The sequence below is a fragment of the Mustela putorius genome, unplaced genomic scaffold, assembly GCF_011764305.1.
Source record: "Mustela putorius furo isolate JIRA1106 unplaced genomic scaffold, ASM1176430v1.1 tig00000275_pilon_pilon_pilon, whole genome shotgun sequence".
Lineage (NCBI taxonomy): Eukaryota > Metazoa > Chordata > Mammalia > Carnivora > Mustelidae > Mustela > Mustela putorius.
The window spans coordinates 3,004,673-3,024,236 of record NW_025421341.1 but is presented as its reverse complement, the minus strand read 5'-3'; the positions used below and the strand labels follow the sequence as shown (position 1 = coordinate 3,024,236).

Sequence of the window (19,564 nt, the reverse complement as noted above, 5' to 3'; positions counted from 1 at the left end):
AATTTATCTTTTCAATATTTTGGCATTTCTTTTATCTGGATAAGGGTCCGTTTAGAAGTCTTTTTACCCTTTGTTAATTTTATTTTTCTCGTCATGGTAAATGTACTCTTTAATCCCCGTCCCCTGCTTCCCCCATCCCTCCACCTACTTCCCCTGTGGCAACCATGTTTGTTTTCTACAATTAAGAGTCTGTTCTTGGTTTGTCTCTCTTTTTTCTTTCTTTGCTTATGTTTTGTTTTGTTTGTTTTGTTTCTTAAATTCAACATATGAATGAAATCATATGGTGTTTGTCTTTCTCTGACTTTCTTTGCTCAGCACTATACTCTCTTGCTCTATCCATGTTGTTGCAAATGGCAAGATTTCATTCTTTTTTATGGCTGAATAATATTCCATTATATATTTATCTTATGTCTTCTTGCTATTCACCTAGCAATGGACACTTGGGTTGCTTCTTTAGTTTGGGTAGTAAAAATAATGCTGCTGTAAACATTGGGATGTTTCTGTATTTTTTGGGTAAATACCCAGTAGTACAATTACTGAGTCATAGGGTAGTTCTATTTTTAATTTTTTTATGTTAAACTGTCTTCCCCATACTTGTCTTCCCAGGTGGCTGTACCAGTTTGCATTCCCACCAGCAGTACACTAGGGTTTCTTTTTCTCCACTACCTTGCCAACACTTGTTTCTTGTCTTTCTGATTTTAGCCATTCTGACAGGTGTGAGGTGATACCTCATTGAGTTTTTTGCTTTCTATTTCCCTGATGATGAGTGATGTTGAGCATCTTTTTATGTTGTCTATGGCCATCTGGAAGTCTTCTTTGGAGAAATGTCTATTGTGCCTTCTGCCCATTTTTAAGTTGGATTATTTGTTTTTTTGGTATTGAGTTGTAGCAGTTCTCTGTATGTTTCAGATACTAACCCTTTATTGGATATGTCATTTGCAAATATCTTCTGCTGTTCACTAGGTTGCCTTTCATTTAGTTCTGTTGCTTCCTTTGCAGTGCAGAAACTTTATTTTGATGAAGTCCCAGTAGTTTGTGCTTTTATTTTCCTTGCCTTAGGAGACATATCTAGAAAAATGTTACAACTGATGTCAGAGACATTTTTTTAAAAGATTTATTTGAGAGAGTGAGTGAGTGCGTGGAGGGGGGTGGGCAGACTCCCCTCTGAGCAGGGAGCCCAATGCAGAACTCAGTCCTGGGACCCTGGGATCATGACCTGAGCCAAAGATGGACGCTTGACTGACTGAGCCACCCAGGCGCCCAGGTAGCATAGACATTTTTTTTTTTTTCATTTTAAATTTTAATTAATTTATTTTTTTCAGCATAACAGTATTCATTGTTTTTGCACCACACCCAGTGCTCCATGCAATCCGTGCCCTCTCTAATACCTACCACCTGGTTCCCCCAACCTCCCACCCCCCGCCCCTTCAAACCCCTCAGATTGTTTTTCAGAGTCCATAGTCTCTCATGGTTCACCTCCCCTTCCAGTTTCCCTCAACTCCCTTCTCCTCTCCATCTCCCCTTGTCCTCCATGCTATTTGTTATGCTCCACAAAGTGAAACCATGTGATAATTGACTCTCTCTGCTTGACTTATTTTACTCAGCATAATCTCTTCCAGTCCCATCCATGTTACTACAAAAGTTGGGTATTCATCCTTTCTGATGGAGGCTTAATACTCCATAGTGTATATGGGCCACATCTTCTTTATCCATTTGTTTGTTGAAGGGCATCTTGGTTCTTTCCACAGTTTGGCGACTGTGGCCATTGCTGCTATAAACATTTGCGTACATATGGCCCTTCTTTTCACGACATCTGTATCTCTGGGGTAAATACCCATGAGTGCAATGTCAGGGTCATAGGGAAGCTCTATTTTTAATTTCTTGAGGAATCTCCACACTGTTTTCCAAAGTGGCTGCACCAACTTGCATTCCCACCAACAGTGTAGGGAGGGTTCCCCTTTGTCCACATCTTCTCCAACACATGTTGTTTCCTGTCTTGTTAATTTTGGCTATTCTAACTGGTGTAAGGTGGTATCTCAATGTGGTTTTAATTTGAATCTCCCTGATGGCTTAGTGATGATGAACATTTTTTCATGTGTCTGATAGCCATTTGTATGTCTTCATTGGAGAAGTGTCTGTTCATATCTTCTGCCCATTTTTTGATATGACTGTCTGTTTTGTGTGTGTTGAGTTTGAGGAGTTCTTTATAGATCCTGGATATCAGCCTTTTGTCTGTACTGTCATTTGCAAATATCTTTTCCCATTCCATGGGTTGCCTCTTTGTTTTGTTGACTGTTTCTTTTGCTGTGCAGAAGCTTTTGATATTGATGAAGTCCCAAAAGTTCATCTTCGCTTTTGTTTCCTTTGCCTTTGGAGACGTCTTGAAAGAAGTTGCTGTGGCTGATATCGAAGAGGTTACTGCCTATATTCTCCCTCTAGGGTTCTGATGGATTCCTGTCTCACGTTGAGGTCTTTTATCCATTTCGAGTTTATCTTTGTGTATGGTGTAAGAGAAGGGTCGAGTTTCATTCTTCTACATATAGCTGTCTAATTTTCCCAGCACCATTTATTGAAGAGACTGTCTTTTTTCCACTGTATATTTTTTCCTGCTTTGTCAAAGATAATTTGACCATGGAGTTGTGGGTCCATATCTGGGTTCTCTACTCTGTTCCACTGGTCTATGTGTCTGTTTTTATGCCAGTACCATGCTGTCTTGGTGATCACAGCTTTGTAGTAAAGCTTGAAATCAGGTAACGTGATGCCCCCAGTTTTATTTTTGTTTTTCAACATTTCCTTAGTGATTCAGGGTCTTTTCTGATTCCATACAAATTTTTGGATTATTTGCTCCAGCTCTTTGAAAAATACTGGTGGAATTTTGATCAGAATGGCATTAAAAGTATCGATTACTCTAGGCAGTGTAGACATTTTAACAATGTTTATTCTTCCGATCCAAGAGCATGGAACGGTCTTCCATCTTTTTGTGTCTTTTTTAGTTTCTTTCATGAGTGTTCTGTAGTTCCTTGAGTACAGATCCTTTACCTCTTTGGTTAGGTTTATTCCCAGGTATCTTATGGTTCTTTGTGCTATAGTAAATGGAATCGATTCTCTAATTTCCCTTTCTGTATTTTCATTGTTAGTGTATAAGAAAGCCACTGCTTTCTGTACATTGACTTTGTATCCTAGCATAGACATTTTAACAACATTATTTCTTCCAGTCCATGAACATGGAGTATCTTTTCATTTCTTTGCAATATCTTGAATTTCTTTCATCAGTGTTTTATAGTTTTCACAATACAGGCCTTTCACCACTTTCACCTCTTTAAGTTTATTCCTAAATATTTTATTGTTTTTGGTGTAATTGTAAATGGGATTCTTTTGTTTCCTTCCTTCCTTCCATCCATCCCTTTTCTCTTTCTTTCTTTCTCTCTCTTTCTTTCTTTCTTTCTCTCTTTCTTTCTAGTAAGCTGTACACCCAGCATCGGTCTTGAACTCATGAGTCAGATCTGGAGCTGCATGCTTTACCAACCAAGCCAGCCGTGTGCCCCTTGTATGGTTTTCTTAATTTCACTTTCTGCTGCTTCATTTGTAGTGTATAGAAATACAACAGATTGCTGTACATTGATTTTGTATCCTGTGAATTTACTGAACTCACTTATCAATTCTAGTAATTCTTTGGTAGAGTTTTTAGGGTTTTCTATATATAGTATCATGTCATTTGCAGATAATGAGAGTTTTACTTCTTCCCTACCAGTTTGGAATGCATTTTATTTCATTATGTTTCTGATTGCTGTGGCTAGGACTGCTAGTACTGTATTTACTAAAAGTGATGAGAGTGGACATTGTTATCTTGTTTCTGACCTTAAGGGAAAAGCTCTCAGTTTTTCATCATTGAGTATGCTGTTGGCTGTGGGTTTTTCTTATAAGGCCTTTATTATGCTGAGGTATGTGCTCTCTAGACCTACTTTGCAGTGGGTTTTTTTAAAATCAGGAGTTGATGTTGTACTTTGTCAAATGCTTTTTCTGCATTTGTTGAAATGATCATGTAGTTTTCATTCTTTATCTTTTTTTATTTTCTTTTTTTCCCTTTTTTTCATCCTTTATCCTGTCGATGTGACGTATCTTGTTGATTGTTTTGCAAATAGGGAACCATCCTTGCAACCTGGGGAAAATGCCACTAGATCCTAGTGTATGTTTTTTAATGTGTTGTTGGATTCAGTTTGCCAATATGTTGTTGAGGATTTTTGCATCTATATTTGTGAGAGATATAGAGCTGTGGGTTTTTGTGTGTGTGTGGTGTCTTTATCTGGTTTTGGCATCAGGATGATACCTCATAGAGTGGATTTGGAGGTTTTCTTTTCTCTTTTTTGTTTTGGAATGGTTTGAGAAGAATAGGTGTTAACTCTTCTTTAAATATTTGATAGAATTTGCCTGTGAGGTTGTCTGGTCCTTGACTTTTGTTTTTTTGGAGTTTTTGGTTACTGCTTTAATTTCATTGCTGCTAATTGGTCTGTTCAAATTTTCTGTTTCTTCCTGCTTCAGTTTTGGTAGGTTGTATGTTTCAAGGAATTTATCCATTTCCTCTAAGTTGTCCAGCTTTTTGGCATATAGGTTTTCTAATATTCTGTTACAGTTGTTTGTATTTCTGTGGTGTTGGTTGTTACTTCTCCTCTTTCATTTATGACTTTATTTGCGTCCTCTTTTTTTTGATGAACCTTACTAAAGGTTTATCAATTTTATTGATCCTTTTAAAGAACTAACTTCTATTCTGAACTATTTATCTGTTCCATTGTTTTTGTTTTTAGTTTCTATATAATTTATTTCTGCTCTAATCTTTTTAAAAAGATCTTATTGTTAAATAAAATCTGCACCCACTGTGGGGCTCGAACTCACAACCCTGAGGTCAATAACGGCATGCTCTACCCACTAAGCCAGCCAGGTGCTCCTCTCTTCTAATCTTTATTATTTCCTTCCTTTTGCTGGGTGTGGGTTTTATTTGTTCTTTTTTGGCTCCTTTAGGTATAAGATTAGGTTATTTATTTGCTTCTGCTTCTGAAAGGCTGGCCTGTATTGCTATAAACTTCCCTCTTATAACCACTTTCGCTGTATCCCAAAGATTTTAGACCACTGTAGTTTATTTTCATTTGTTTCCATGTAGTTTTTTATTTATTCTTTGGTATCTTGATTGATCCATTCATTGTTTAGTAGTATGTTAATTAACCTCATGTATTTATACTCCTTCCAGATTTTTTCTTATGGTTGATTTCTAGTTTCATAGCATTGTGGTCAGAAAAGCAGGGTGGTATGACTTTGATTTTTTTGAATTTGTTGAGACTTGTTTTGTGGCCCAATATCTGATCTGTTCTGGAGAATGTTCCATCTGTAATCGAAAAGAATGTGTATTCTGTTTTAGTATGGAATGTACTGAATATGTCTTTTTAATCCATCTGGTTCAGGGTGTCATTCAAAACCACTCTTTATAGATTTTCTGTTTGGATGATCTGCCCATTGATGTAAGTGGAGTGTAAAAGTCCTCTACTATTACTGTATTACTGTTACTTCTTTATGTTTGTTATTAACTGTTTTATGTATTTGGGTTCTCCCATGTTAGGTGCATAAATATTTACAATTGATTTTTTCTCTTGTTGGATTGGGGGCCCTTTATTATTTTATAGTGTCCTCTTTGTCTCTTGTTACAATCTTTGTTTTATTTTATATTATTTTATTTTATTTTTATCTTTTTAAAGATTTTGTTTTTTAAAGTAATGCTTTAAAAATGCAATTTGGACCTTGAACTTAAAACCCCAAGATCATGAGTTGCAGGCTCTACCTCACTGTCTTTGTTTCTTTGTGTTATATTTAGAGATTGGGAGAGCCTGCATGGAGGGGAGGGCCAGAGAGAGAGGGAGTCTTAAGCAGACTCCCCGCTCAGCACAGATCAGCACATAGTCTCACAACCCTGAGACCTGAGCTGAAACCAAGAGTTGGACATTTAACTGACTGTACCACCCAGGCGTCCCTCCACAGTCAGTGTTTTAAAGTGTGTTTGTCCAATATAAGTATTGCTCTCCTGGCTTTCTTTTGATACCCATTTGCATGATAAATGTTTTTCCATCTCCTCACTTTGAATCTGCAGGTGTCTTTCACCCAATCCGAAATGAGTCTCTTACAGTGAGGATATAGATGGTCTTATTTTTTTTTTTATCCATCTGTTATCTTCTTGTCTCTTGATTAGAACATTTAGTCTATTTACATTCAAAATAATTATCAATAGATATGTATTTCTTGCTGTTTTGTTACTTGTTTTGTGGTTGTTTCTGTAGATTTGCTCTGATCCTTTCTTTTGCTCGCTTTCATGGTTTGTTGGCTTTCTTTAAAGCTATCCTTTGGCATTTGGCCAGCTCAGTTGGTAGAGCATGCAACTCTTGATGTTGGAGTCATGAGTTCAAGCCCCATGTAGGGTATAGAGCTTACTTTAAAAAAATTTTTTTTCTTAGATTACTCATTAGGATAATTTGAGGTCACTGCTTTTTCTTTTCTACTCCATCAGAAACAAGCTTAGCCAAACTTTTCCTTGAGGATATTTTGTTTGCTTCCTACTTTCCAATATTACCTGTTCCTTTATTCCAGTTTGTAATTGTTTATTTTTAACAATTATCTTTGATTTTTAAGCCCTTGTGATCTTCGAACTTCATTTCAGAAACATTTCAGAAATGTAGATTAACTATTCACTTTGATATCCTCCATTTAGGTGCAGGTTAGCTATCCTTGGTCCATTCATCCATACGCCTATGGTTGTTGGGTCATGAAGATTAAATAAACACAGATGTGATGGTGTTCTTTGGGATGAACTTGCTGAGTTATTGAGCTGCATTTAACCTTAGCAAATGAGGATTTTCACAAGGGATGCATGGTGGAGAGTAGAGTTTTTCATGAAGTTACACTTTGCTCAGAGACAGTAATGCCAAAACACTAATCGTGTATGAACATGAAGTAAAGCAAATTTAATCTAATGTTTATTCTTAAATCTGCTAAGTAGTTTCTATAATTCTGCTAGAGTGTTTTAAAGAGTAAACATTAAAAAAAGATCCATAGCTTGAACATGGGATTGTTGTCATCTCATGCCTCTTTCTTCAGCCAATAGAATTTTTTTTTTTTTTTCATTATATAGCTCCTCTGGCTTATGAACCGTTTTCTACTCTTGCTATGATATATGAGGACCAAGGTGACATGGAAAAATCTCTTCAGTTTGAGTTGATTGCTGCACATTTAAATCCTAGTGACACCGAAGAATGGGTTAGATTGGCAGAAATGTCTCTGGAGCAAGACAATATTAAGCAGGCTATTTTTTGCTACACGAAAGGTAAAAAAAGTTTCTTATTTTGTTTGATATAATGTTATATAATAGGTATTTTCATAATTGTACTTACTACTCTAGGGTGATGTTAGCTGAAGTATAGTTATTCCTTATATTCTGGCATCCCAGAGGTAAGTATTTGGGGTCTCTCTGCTTTCATGTTTATCAGCAACTTTATGCTGTGATCTAATACAGCACAGAAGTTGGTAGAAGAACAGTACTTTCGATTTCCTGCTGAGATCGTTGTTGGTTCTAAGCTATTCCTTAAGGGTTAACATCACATTAGAGTGACCAAATGAAGATTAATATAGAGATTCAGATTCTGTCTGGTCTTAGACTAAACCTAGTTGAGATTTCCTGTGGAAGTAGATTTGTTCCAGAATAACCCCCTTGGGTTTATTAGAGAATTAGAGTGTTTATTACATTTTGTGAAAAGGGGATTGGTCATACCTAGGTATCATGAACCCCTTTTTGTGGTAAATCTGTAATTCTTTTTTTTCTTTTTAGCTCTTAAATATGAACCTACTAATGTCCGTTATCTCTGGGAGCGATCAAGCCTTTATGAACAGATGGGAGATCATAAGATGGCAATGGATGGTTATAGGCGTATTTTAAATCTTTTATCTCCATCTGATGGAGAACGTTTTATGCAGTTGGCTAGAGATATGGCAAAGTAAGTTTGGAGAATATTTAGATTCTCCTATTAATCATCTTATTTTACAAATCAGAACACATATTTGAAGTAAATATATTTTATTTTTAATTGAGGTTCAAAGAAGTGTTTTATTTAATACATTTTGTACTTTTCTGTTTTCAAGTCAGCTGTGTGGTGGTTACTTAAAAAAATTTTTATATACAATTGCCTTCAAGTGTTCAGAAGCTTAATAATGGGGCATGTTCTAAAAGGATGATTAGGTTGCCAGTTTTCCATAACTTAGTTGAAGTTATGTAAATTTGTGGTTATATTATTTTAAATTGTTGTAAATGTGCTAATGAAATGTTTGTGATACAGGTTTTTTTTTAATAATCATTTATCTTTAGTCAGTACTAGAATAACATTTTAAGACAAAAAATGTTCCTTGTAGTTGACACATGCTACTGGCTGTGGTATATATTTTATTCTAAAATATTGTGTACTACTGCATTTACTTCTCCAATATGCTATACATCAAAGCAGAGCAAGAACCATTTGGCTAAATAATGTCTTGTCATAAGCTCTCTATCTAGAGATATCCGTTCTATAGTATTTAAGCCTAGGATCAACCATCTTCATCTGGGTGTCTTGGGGTTAACCCTGTTAACCTTGTGGCCATTGTCAAGAAGATGCTTAGCTGTGAAATCACTCCCTGTTATCACAAAGATGGGTTATGTAAGAATACTAGAGGCATTTTTAAGTAATGTGTTGAAACAGGGCAACCCTAAGTTGATCCTCTGATGTATTGAGCATTGAGGAACTTTTCGGGTTATATGCTATTAGTCCCATCTCTAGCTGTCATGTAATTAGCCCACTAAGCCTCTATTTTATGAACAATTACTTGATCTGTGATAGTAAATTTATTTTCCGTTTATATTATTTATAATATTTTTGGGAGAAACGGTGTGGAGGAATAGTTTTGCCACTGCCATAGAGGTCCTTCCTACATGGAATTATGTTACCACAACTTCAGTTTATTAGGATTTCTCTCAGATGCTACTTTTCTTTCAGAAATATTTATTAAATGTTGGGCAGTGTATAAAACACCAGGGGATCCAGTTTTGAATGAGTTTTAATTTTCCTTTCCCTGTGGAGTTTACATTTTAGTTGAGGGAGGCAATAAACAAAAACAACCAAATATATGTCAGATGTTGATAAGAACAATGAAGCAGAAAAGGGATAGGAAGCTGATGTATAGGGGTATGTTATTTTATTTTATTTTTATTTTAAAGATTTCATTTATTTATTTGACAGAGAGAAAGATCACAAATAGGCAGAGAGGCAGGCAGAGAAAGAGGGGGAAGGAGGCTCCCTGCTGAGCAGAGAGCCCGATTCGAGGCTCGATCCCAGGACCCTGAGATCATGACCTGAGCCGAAGGCAGCGGCTTAACCCACTGAGCCATCCAGGCGCCCTTTTTTTTTTTTTTTAAAAGATTTTATTTATTTATTTGACAGAGGGGGTATGTTATTTTAAATAGTGTGATTAGAGAAGGACTCAGTTCCCTATGTTATGATCGTAATGACCTGAAAGTAAACTAAAGGAAGTATGGGAACAGATATTTAGGGAAGAGTGTCACAGGCAAAGTAAATGGCAAGTGCAGAAGTGTGCTCTGGGAACGAGCTGAAGGTTTAAGGGAACATAGCAGGAGCTGAGATCTGAGAGGCATCCGGAGGTCACTTGGCTCTTTCAGACCATTGTAAGTGCTTTGGGTTTTACCCTGAATGAGTTTGGAAGTCATTGGAAGGTTTTGAGAAGAGTAGGTGTAATTTGACTTAAACTTTAAATCAGGGGCACCTGGCTGGCTCAGCCATTAAGCACCTTCCTTTGGCTCAGGTCATGTGGGATTGAGCCCTGCTTGGGCTGCCTGCTCAGCAGGAAGCCTGCTTCTCCCTCTTCTTCCCCTGCCCGTGTTCCCTCTCCCGCTGTCTCTGTCTCTCTCTCTCTGTCAATTAAATAAATAAATAAATAAATAAAATTTAAAACAAAACCAAAAAACCCTTTAAATCAGTTCTGTTATTTTGAGTATAGTGTGAGGAGTGGTAAGGGCAGAAGCAGAGAGACCAGTTAGGAAATTATTGCAACAATCTATGAAAGGGATGATAGTTGTTTGGTCCAGGATAAAAGTGGAGGAGGTGGTGAGAAGTACTCAGATTCTAGAAGTATTTTGAAGGCTGAGCTCTCAGGATTTTGTGATATGAAATGGTGTTTGTGTGTGGGTTGGGGTGAGAGAGAGAGACAGACACAGACAGATAAGGGAAGCGTTCTGAGGACTAAACCCTGAGGTCCTGCAGTGTTTAAAAGTCAGGAGGGTGAAGAGGAAACAGCAGGGAGACTGAAAGGAAATGGACAGTGAAGTTGGAGGAAATGAAGAGAGCCTGATATTCTAGAAATATTGAAGAAAGCGCTTCAAGGAGGAGGGATGATCATCTTTGTGAAGTAGGCAAGGTAGAGCGTGTGAAATGAGGACTGAATGTTGACATTGGAGGTGGGGTGGGAGTTCCTGGGGGATAGGCAGCTCTTTGGAGAAGTTTATAAGAGGAGCAGAGGAATGGGGAGATCATTGGTATAGGTTGTAGGGGTAAGAGATAACTTATAAGTTGGGAAAAAATTATAGTGTATCTGTATTCCGTTGGTATAATCTGCAGTTGAGAAACACACTGAAGAGTAATAAGAGAAGGGACGATTGCTTGAGTGAAGTCCTTGAGTAGGTTGGAGGGAATGGGGTCTAGTGGGGGTTTGCCCTCGTAAGTGGAGAAGGTCGAAGATACGGCCCTGGTGTCTGTAAGTAGGACGACAGGTAGGGAATATGTGAGACGTTATGATCTGGTTCTCTTGGAAAACTAAAAAGCAAGGTTGTCAGCTGACAGTGAGGATCAGAGTGTTTTAGAGGTTTGAAGAGAAAGATGAGAAGATGAGAAGTCATTGCCGAGTCCTTCGAGCCTGCTGCAACATTTGCATCTCCTGGGAGCTTGTAAATGTAGGATCTCAGCTGTATCCCAGCTCTACTGCATCAGAATATGCCTTTGTACAAGACCCCCACTTACTTTGCATGTATGTTCAGATTTGCAGAGTACTGGGCAAGGTAACTGGTAACATTGCTGACCAGCACCGTGGGCCTGCTTGAGGCTTCTGGTCGTTCATTTAGAGCGAGTGCAGTCGGCGTGGTGGGCTGGAGAGGCGGTGGTGTAGAGCAGGCATATTTGAGTTAACAAGGGTTAGGGTTTTATCAAGTGATTTTATTAGAAGGGAGAGAGGGGCAGGAGAAGCGAGGAGATTATAATGAAGGGAGTATTCGTGATGTTGGTCTGTGGAGAAGGGGAAAAGTGAGGGCAGGAAGCAGCAGGACAGCGGAACAGGTAGACGAGTGCTTGTAGAGTCCACTGGACTGAGATGATGGGGGAACGAGCTGGAATGACACGAGGTAGCTTTTGGAGAGTGAGATGCTTGGCAGGATGACATCATCTTCCTGGTGTTTGCCGGTTTTTTCTGCATCAGCTGTGATTATGATTTTAAAGAAACGTTTTTCTCTTCCCCAATTTTAAGAAAATGAAAATCATAGGTAATAGATGGTCTAAGCAAAGATAAGAGTTTTATAATCTGAATGAAATAAATATTCATCCATTTTGTCATTTTTTTTTTAGGAGTTACTATGAAGCCAATGATGTTACTTCAGCTATTAACATAATTGAAGAAGCTTTCTCAAAACACCAGGGCCTTGTCTCCATGGAAGATATTAACATAGCAGCTGAATTATACATTTCTAACAAGCATTATGACAAAGCTTTGGAGGTAGGAAAATGTAATAGGTTTCTCTTAGATTTTGGACACATTTCTGCATTTTAGAAATTCTACAAATTGACAATTCCTCACTTTAGTTATATATATTAAGCTACTTATATGCTAAATTATTTACTTAAAGTCTGTATTGAAACAGATTTCTAGATTCTGTGGTAATTCCAAATGAAATGTAGCATATAGTTATATATGTTATATATATGTGAGAGATAAAATCTCTCACAGTTATCCCAGATGCCAGATATATTTGTACTTGAGGGTAGCAGCACTCAGCAGCCAGATGAATTGCTGTGATTCAGTTTCCAAGCTGTTGGGAAAAGTAGTTCGGTTTGATATAGATGAATTCTATATCTTTATTTAAGCATTAGTTCATATGATAAAAAATGTTAATATATCACAGTGGTTCCTTATTTTAAAGAGACTGTTATTGCTTTTTGTAGTCCATTTATATGTTATAAGGATTATTTGAACGAACTGTACGAACCTTTGCATTATGAAAAGGTTTCCTGTGTGTAACTCTTGCATCATTTCCTTTTTTTCTCTGTTCTTTTAGGTGATTACAGATTTTTCTGGAATTGTGCTGGAAAAAAATACAGAAGAAGGACCTTCCGAGGAGAATAAAGGTTGTAGTTTTCTCTGCATAGGGTAGTGCACATAATCCTCTCTGGTTTATAATTTGGCATTTTGAAACTGATAGTTGATGTTCTCATAGCAGGTTTTCCTAGAAGCATTTTTTTCCTTGTAGAGATTTCGTATCTTTTTCTTGTGAATATTTACTCACGAGAAATCTGCTTGAAAAATTCTTTTCAGTCCCTTTTTATTTCTCAGTACATGCATTTGAACATGGCATTTCTCATTTTCTGGGGTCTTTTTAGTGACGTGAAAAAAGAATGGATTACCGAACAGCGTATCAGAAACCTTTAGATCTAAAGCAATTTAATTTTCAAAAAAGGCAAAATACTCTCATTAAAAAATTTCTTACTTCAAACTTAAGCATTCATATAAAAAGTAGAAACTAATATGATTGCTGTCCATTGTTTGAAAACTTAAAATACACAGTTAGGGGTCTAGTTGGGGAGTCATACCTGAGGTGTGGCTTGCAGTGTCGCCTTCAGTTCTCTTCCTCATCCCTGCTCTTTTCTTTGTATCACACCCATTAACTGTTCTGTAAGAATACTAGTGTGCAAGACCCTATCTGAGGTTGTAGCAAAATTGAACTCTGTGGGCAGAGTAGACATCCCTGTTCTTGTATGAAAATTCCTGTGTAATACCTTCCTTCGGCCTCTCCCCCATGAGGGGTAGAGGTGGGGGGCGGGGGTGGGGAGAGGCACTTGTTACTTGAGTACTGCCCGCTTCAGAATAGTTCCCTCCCTGGCCTGTCATGGTGCCTACAAATTCCATCATCATAGAATCCTTTGGGTTAAGGCATAAGTATGCAAAACCAAAAAGCCTTTTATTTAAACGAACCATCCTAATGGAAAGTAGTCATTCATTTTTACAAACCAGTTGCTGTGCTAATTCGTAGGGAACAAGAGAACCAAAGAGGAAAGTTGTTGGGGTACGAAAATCCCAGTTTTTGAAAAGAGTTTTCTTACAAGGTCCTATGCTAGTTGTTTGGGGAATATGCAGATGAAAATGATACTTCCTCCCCACAGGGAGGGAAAGTGGGGTTCAAATGAAGTATATAGTTTAATTATAGGAGGAGTAGTGTGATAATTTCTGTAGTAAGCCTGACCTTATGGGAGAATAGAGAAGAGCAATATACTAAAGATCGGAGAAGGTTTCTAGAAGCATAATTTAAGTAAAACCCGGGTGGAAGTGCATTGCAGACTGAGAGGTTACGGGTGTGAGAGCACTACTTGGTTCAGACAGGATTAGATAGGGTGCTTTGGCTGAGGATCTTGAGTGTTACGGGTGCTGTGAATGCGTGGGTCGGAGTACAGCTCTAGTACAGCGGAGGAGGAACTGCAATGCCATGAAAGCAGGAATTAGGGCATCTGAATAACTGCCAGTTTTGATAGTTTTCTTGGACCTGATCTTGCCTAGAGCTAAGTCTCCAATTGTTTTGCAGCTGTGTTTTCTGTTTAGGATCTTTCATCCCAAAAGTTATATTCCTGTTAAAAATTATTGCTGTCCATTGTTTTGAAAATATTAAGGAAAAATTTATGTTCGGGTTTTAATTATAGATATATTAGTCCTTTTGTTGTTTAATATATTTTGCTGTGTTTCATAGATCCACCCCTCCTTCCTTCTTTCCTTACTGACAGACTGAAGGAAGTATAAAAACCTAGCAATAGAGTTGGTCAAATTAGAATTGACTGTGGAATCCTTTGTCCTGAATGAAGTAATGGAGATCGTACATAGAGGGTGTAGTTGCTTCAGTTGTCCTACTTCCTAAGCTTGCATGTAGAACTGCTTTTTGTCTGTCCATCTAATCCAAAGCTGGTGAGAATGTTAGCTGCAGCATACCTGATGGTGTGCCCATAGACATCACCGTGAAGTTGATGGTCTGCCTCGTACATCTCAACATCCTCGAACCACTTAATGTAAGTGACATTAAGATCTGCACTTCAGGTACTTCGGATCAAATCTGCATTATTTTCTTTGACAGGAAATTCTAAGAAATTGTAAGTTTACCCCAAATTTCACATTTTTCAATAACCAGGAAGTCACCATAAGCGTAAATCATTTGTGTGTGAATATCTTATAAAAGCTGAGCGGGGCTTGCAGTAATTTCTCTTTTTGATGAGAACAATCCAGAGATCAGACTTTGAGATTGGGCTTTTTAGATAGTTGGTAAGTTCTGACAGCTCTTCTCTTCTGCCAACTTTGGACTAAGTATTTCATTGAATAAAAAAAGCTATTGGGAATTTACTTGGCAGACCTTAGGATAAGGTATTGAAAACAGTATACAAATTCCTGCCATCCTGGAGCTTTTGTTCTAATGGGATGAAATAGATCATAAAATAAGTATGTAAAATAGGAGATTTGAGTTGGAGATAAATACTCTGGAAGAAAATGAAACAGAAGAGAGAGAATATTGGGGTAGGAGGAGTTGCAGTTGTAAATAGGGTGGTCAGGAAAGGCCTCTCTGGAAAGGTGACATTTGATTAATGACAGAAGTATCAGCAAACACAGAGGCCCTGAGGCTTGGGTGTGTTTAACTTGGCAGAGGAAGAGCACAGTAAGTCAGCGTTAGCTTAGCTTCTACCTTGCCTGCTTGTTACAGGCTTCAGAAGTAATGTGTTAAATGAGTGAATGATGGCAGTATGAGGTCTTTTTAATAGAGATACGGAAATGAATAGGAAAATGATTATTTAAAACTGTTTTTATTAAGCCTTGCTCCTTTTAGGCTTGCCCTGGGTAACTGATAGGAATGTAAAAAGAGAAATAAAAATAGATATGCGTATTTGTAATGAAAATTTGACTTTAGCCTTTTATTTTGTGATGTAGCCTCTCCTGACAACACTAGTGGAACAGAATCCTGAAGATATGGGAGACCTCTATCTAGATGTTGCTGAAGCGTTTTTGGATGTCGGTGAATATAGTTCTGCACTTCCCCTCCTTAGTGCACTGGTTTGCTCTGAAAGATACAACCTTGCCGTAGTTTGGCTCCGGCATGCAGGTAATAATTTTTTTGTGGGAGGGAGAAGTTTAATCATACAACTAGGCAAGAACTTACTTTCCTAAGATGGTAATAATAATTATTTTAAAATGTTAATGTCTTGGTGAAAGTGAAAGTTTCTGGTTTCAGCGCAGTTTCTGAAAGTCGGGGTTTTTTGTTTGCTTATTTTTTTGAGTATAGTTGACATACAGTGTTATGTTAGTTTCAGATGTGCAACGTAGTGACTCAGTAATCCTATAAATGTCAGTATTGTCAGTTGTCTTGGTATGCCACTACCTGATTTCCCCCACACTAATGCTTTGGAAGAGTGATTCATTTAATGGTACCAGCATGAAGTAGGACTAACATGTTTGTGTTAAAAAATATCTTGTATGTGTCTTTCACCTGTCTTTTTTTTTTTTTTTTTTTTTAAGATTATTTATTTATTTATTTGACAGAGAGAGACCACAAGTAGGCAGAGAGGCAGGCAGAGAGAGAGGAGGAGGCAGGCTCCTTGCAGAGCAGAGAGCCCGATATGGGACTCGATCCCAGGACCCTGAGATCATGACCTGAGCCGAAGGCAGAGGCTTTTAACCCACTGAGCCACCCAGGTGCCCCCACCTGTCTTAACCATAGGCTCCGATGTTTAGTAATAGATTGTCAGACTTGGGGTGCAGTCTAATTTTCAAGAGTTTTAATGAATTGATATTAAATATGTTATTTTGGGGGAAAAGTTAATGTTTTTTGAGTGTTCTTTGAGCTGCAGATATGCTCAAGATTAGGTTTTATGTATCTTCATTTTATTTCATCTAAATTTATAATAATCTGAAACAATGTAGAAAAAATAACTTAAGAAAAACAACAGTTTCTTAAATGTATGAAAGCCAAAATATACTCTAATAGGATTTTATATTGAACCCACATAAAAGATGCATTAAAATTTGAGTAGTCTTTGTCTAGAATACTACATGATGGCAGAAAGTTCTAATAGTTCTTAAAATATTACATAATGGTTGAAGGTACTCTATAGCTAGAGAAGCATTGATTGACAATCTGGGTTATTTTGAGACATATCACAGATAGGAAATTGCAGAAAACACTTAGAGATAACTCTTTACCGTTTGGATGACTGAACATGAATACAGGTGTGATACCATCATAAAAACTACAGTATTTGTGGTATTTGAATTTTGAAGATATGAGTGAGGAGTTGGAGATTTTATTGCCTGTTATCAAAGTTTAACCTGAGGATGATACTCAGCAGAGAGTTGAGAAATTGGAGATTTAGGAAAGCAATTGGAGGCAAAAGTACCATTTTAGGAGGTAATAGCAGTGAAAAAGGAATGAGATTAAAAAAGTCCTAGATTAGTGTTATCACTATTACAGTGGGGAGTTCAACTGATGGGACTTAATGATTAATTGACATAAAATTTGAGGAATAGAGCCCAAGAATCCCCTTCTGAGAACTTGCCCTGAGGAAATAATTGAGTATGACACGAGATAGTTTATATTGGGGGTCATGGAACCTAGGAGCCTGGCAAGTAACAAAGTGAGTGACGTAGGCAAGTAAAGAGACTCAAGGTAGTGGGGAGAACTGGAGAATCCTCTCTGAAGGATGCTGCTGCTGTTTCTCAAATCCGTATTTTTCAAAAGAATCCAGTAACTTGGGAGCTCATAAAAATCCCAGTTTTAAAAAACATAGACCGTGTATTGTTTTTAACAGCACTATGGCTTAAAAAATGGAACTGTGGGCTAGATTGGCTTGCCAGTTTTTAAACTACGCCTTATATACATGAAAATGTTTACTGCAGTGTTATTTATTAAAGTAAACATTTGGAAATAACCCAAATATCGGATAATATGGTAAAATAAATAATTGGTTGAATGTTATAAACGTTCAGAATGGGAAGGAAGACGTGGGAAGTGTTGAAAGCGTAATGCTAAGTGAATAAAGCAGAACTCCAAACTGTATATCTATGTTGTTTGTATCCTTGTTTAGATACAAATCCTATTTGGATTTAGTTAGAGAAATCGATAGATTGATCAGTCGACAGATGGAGATTAGATGAGTTAGTTGTTTTAAAGTACTAGAAATATTATTTCTAGTACTTTAATTTTTATACTAAATATTATTACAAGTATTTTTTTACTGCTCTAAAGTTTTTTTTAGATGGAAAAATAATCTTGGCACTCTAACAGATCTGTAGATCATATTTATGCTTTATTTTAACATCATCTTAGAATGTTTAAAGGCCTTAGGCTATATGGAACGTGCTGCAGAAAGCTATGGCAAAGTGGTTGATCTGGCCCCCCTTCATTTGGATGCAAGAATTTCACTTTCAACCCTTCAGCAGCAGCTGGGTCGTCCTGAGAAAGCTCTGGAAGCTCTGGAACCCATGTATGATCCAGATACTTTAGCACAAGATGCAAATGCTGCACAGCAGGTAGGCTGTCACATAAAAGGAAGTTTTTCTTGGTAGATTATATTTTTGAACTTTCTCCTCCATTAAAGATGTCTCTACAGCGTATATCCAAAAAGTTTATTTTAGTATATTAAATTCAGCATTTTTTTTTAAGATTTTATTTATTTATTTGACAGAGAGAGACACAGGGAGAGAGGGAACACAAGCAGAGGAAGTGAGAGAGGGAGAAGCAGGCTCCAGCTGAGCGGGGAAGCCCAATTCGGGGCTCGATTCCAGAACCCTGGGATCATGACCAAAGCTGAAGGCAGATGTCCAACAGCTGAGCCACCCAGGCACCCCTCAGCATTTTTGAAAAGTGATTTTGAATCTTACGTTTCAGCCTCTTGTTAGACATTATAAATTACAGTATCTAAAATATTGGATTTTTAAGTTGTGAAAGATCATAAAGCAAATGTTCTTAAGGTTTGATTTCTAAAATTTTTCTGTGCAAACAAAACAACTTGCAGAAACGAATCTTGTCACATGTATTATCATGTGCTCATTTATTTAGGAACTGAAGTTACTGCTTCATCGTTCTACTCTACTATTTTCTCAAGGCAAAATGTGTGGTTATGTGGACACCTTACTTACCATGTTAGCCATGCTTCTAAAGGTGGGTAATGGTCTTTCCGTACATTAGCACTGTTGACTTTTTAAATGTTTCAAATTTGATTTAAACATAGATTATAGCTGTTAAACTTTTTTTTAAAGGATTTTATTTATTTATTTGACAGACAGAGATCACAAGTAGGCAGAGAGGCAGGCAAAGAGAGAGGGAGGAAGCAGGCTCCCTGCTGAGCAGAGAGCCCGATGTGGGACTCGATCCCAGGACCCTGAGATCATGACCCGAGCTGAAGACAGAGGCTTAACCCACTAAGCTACCCAGGCGCCCCAGTATAGGTATTAAACTTTTGAAAATGAAAGTCAGCTATAGACAGAAGACTAAGAGCTTAATTGTATGTACAGTTGACCTTTGAACAACATGGGAATTAGGGAGACCAAGCCTAACACACTTGGAAATCCATGTGTAACTTTTGACTTCCTAAAAACTTAACTACTGATAGCCTGCAGTTAAATGGAAGCCTTACTGATAATGTGAACAGCTGATTAACATATATTTTGTAGGTTGTATGTATTATATATACATATATACATATATACATATATACATACAATAAAGGAAGCTGGGGAAAAAATGTTAAAAAAATGTTAAGAAAATTAGGAGGAAGAGAAAATACATTTATAGTACTATGCTATAAAAAATTCATGTATAAATGAATCTGTGCAGTTCAAACCTGTGTTGTTCAAGGGTCGACTGTAATTGAAACTTCTACATGAAAGCGTAAACTTAACTGTGGAGTAAGTGAAATAAAATCTTCGCTAGTACCTATCTAGAAAAGTGAGAACCATAGAATAATCAGATATTGGCCTTCTGGATAGTGGTGTCTATGTGCCAGAATTATTTGCTTTGCAAAAATGTTTTCGACGTGTGACATTTCTAGTCTAGTGTTGTTTTTTTTTTTTTTTTAAAGATTTTATTTATTTATTTGACAGAGATCACAAACAGGCAGAGAGGCAGGCAGAGAGAGAGGAGGAAGCAGGCTCCCCGCTGAGCAGAGAGCCCGATGCGGGGCTCGATCCCAGGACCCTGGGA

The 19,564-nt window shown here is 37.4% G+C and overlaps 1 protein-coding gene across 2 annotated transcripts in view; it reads left to right on the top strand.

The window, feature by feature from the left end:
- The window catches only part of GTF3C3 (general transcription factor IIIC subunit 3), a 38,820-nt gene that overhangs the window by 6,205 nt on the left and 13,051 nt on the right, over positions 1-19,564 (top strand). For both annotated transcript variants that reach the window (XM_004772156.3, XM_045078508.1), the window contains exons 5-12: positions 7,169-7,360; positions 7,862-8,027; positions 11,691-11,838; positions 12,398-12,467; positions 14,287-14,390; positions 15,298-15,469; positions 17,690-17,892; positions 18,422-18,523. In XM_004772156.3, coding sequence (XP_004772213.1) covers positions 7,169-7,360; positions 7,862-8,027; positions 11,691-11,838; positions 12,398-12,467; positions 14,287-14,390; positions 15,298-15,469; positions 17,690-17,892; positions 18,422-18,523 — 1,157 coding nt within the window. The remainder of the gene's footprint in view (positions 1-7,168; positions 7,361-7,861; positions 8,028-11,690; positions 11,839-12,397; positions 12,468-14,286; positions 14,391-15,297; positions 15,470-17,689; positions 17,893-18,421; positions 18,524-19,564) is intronic.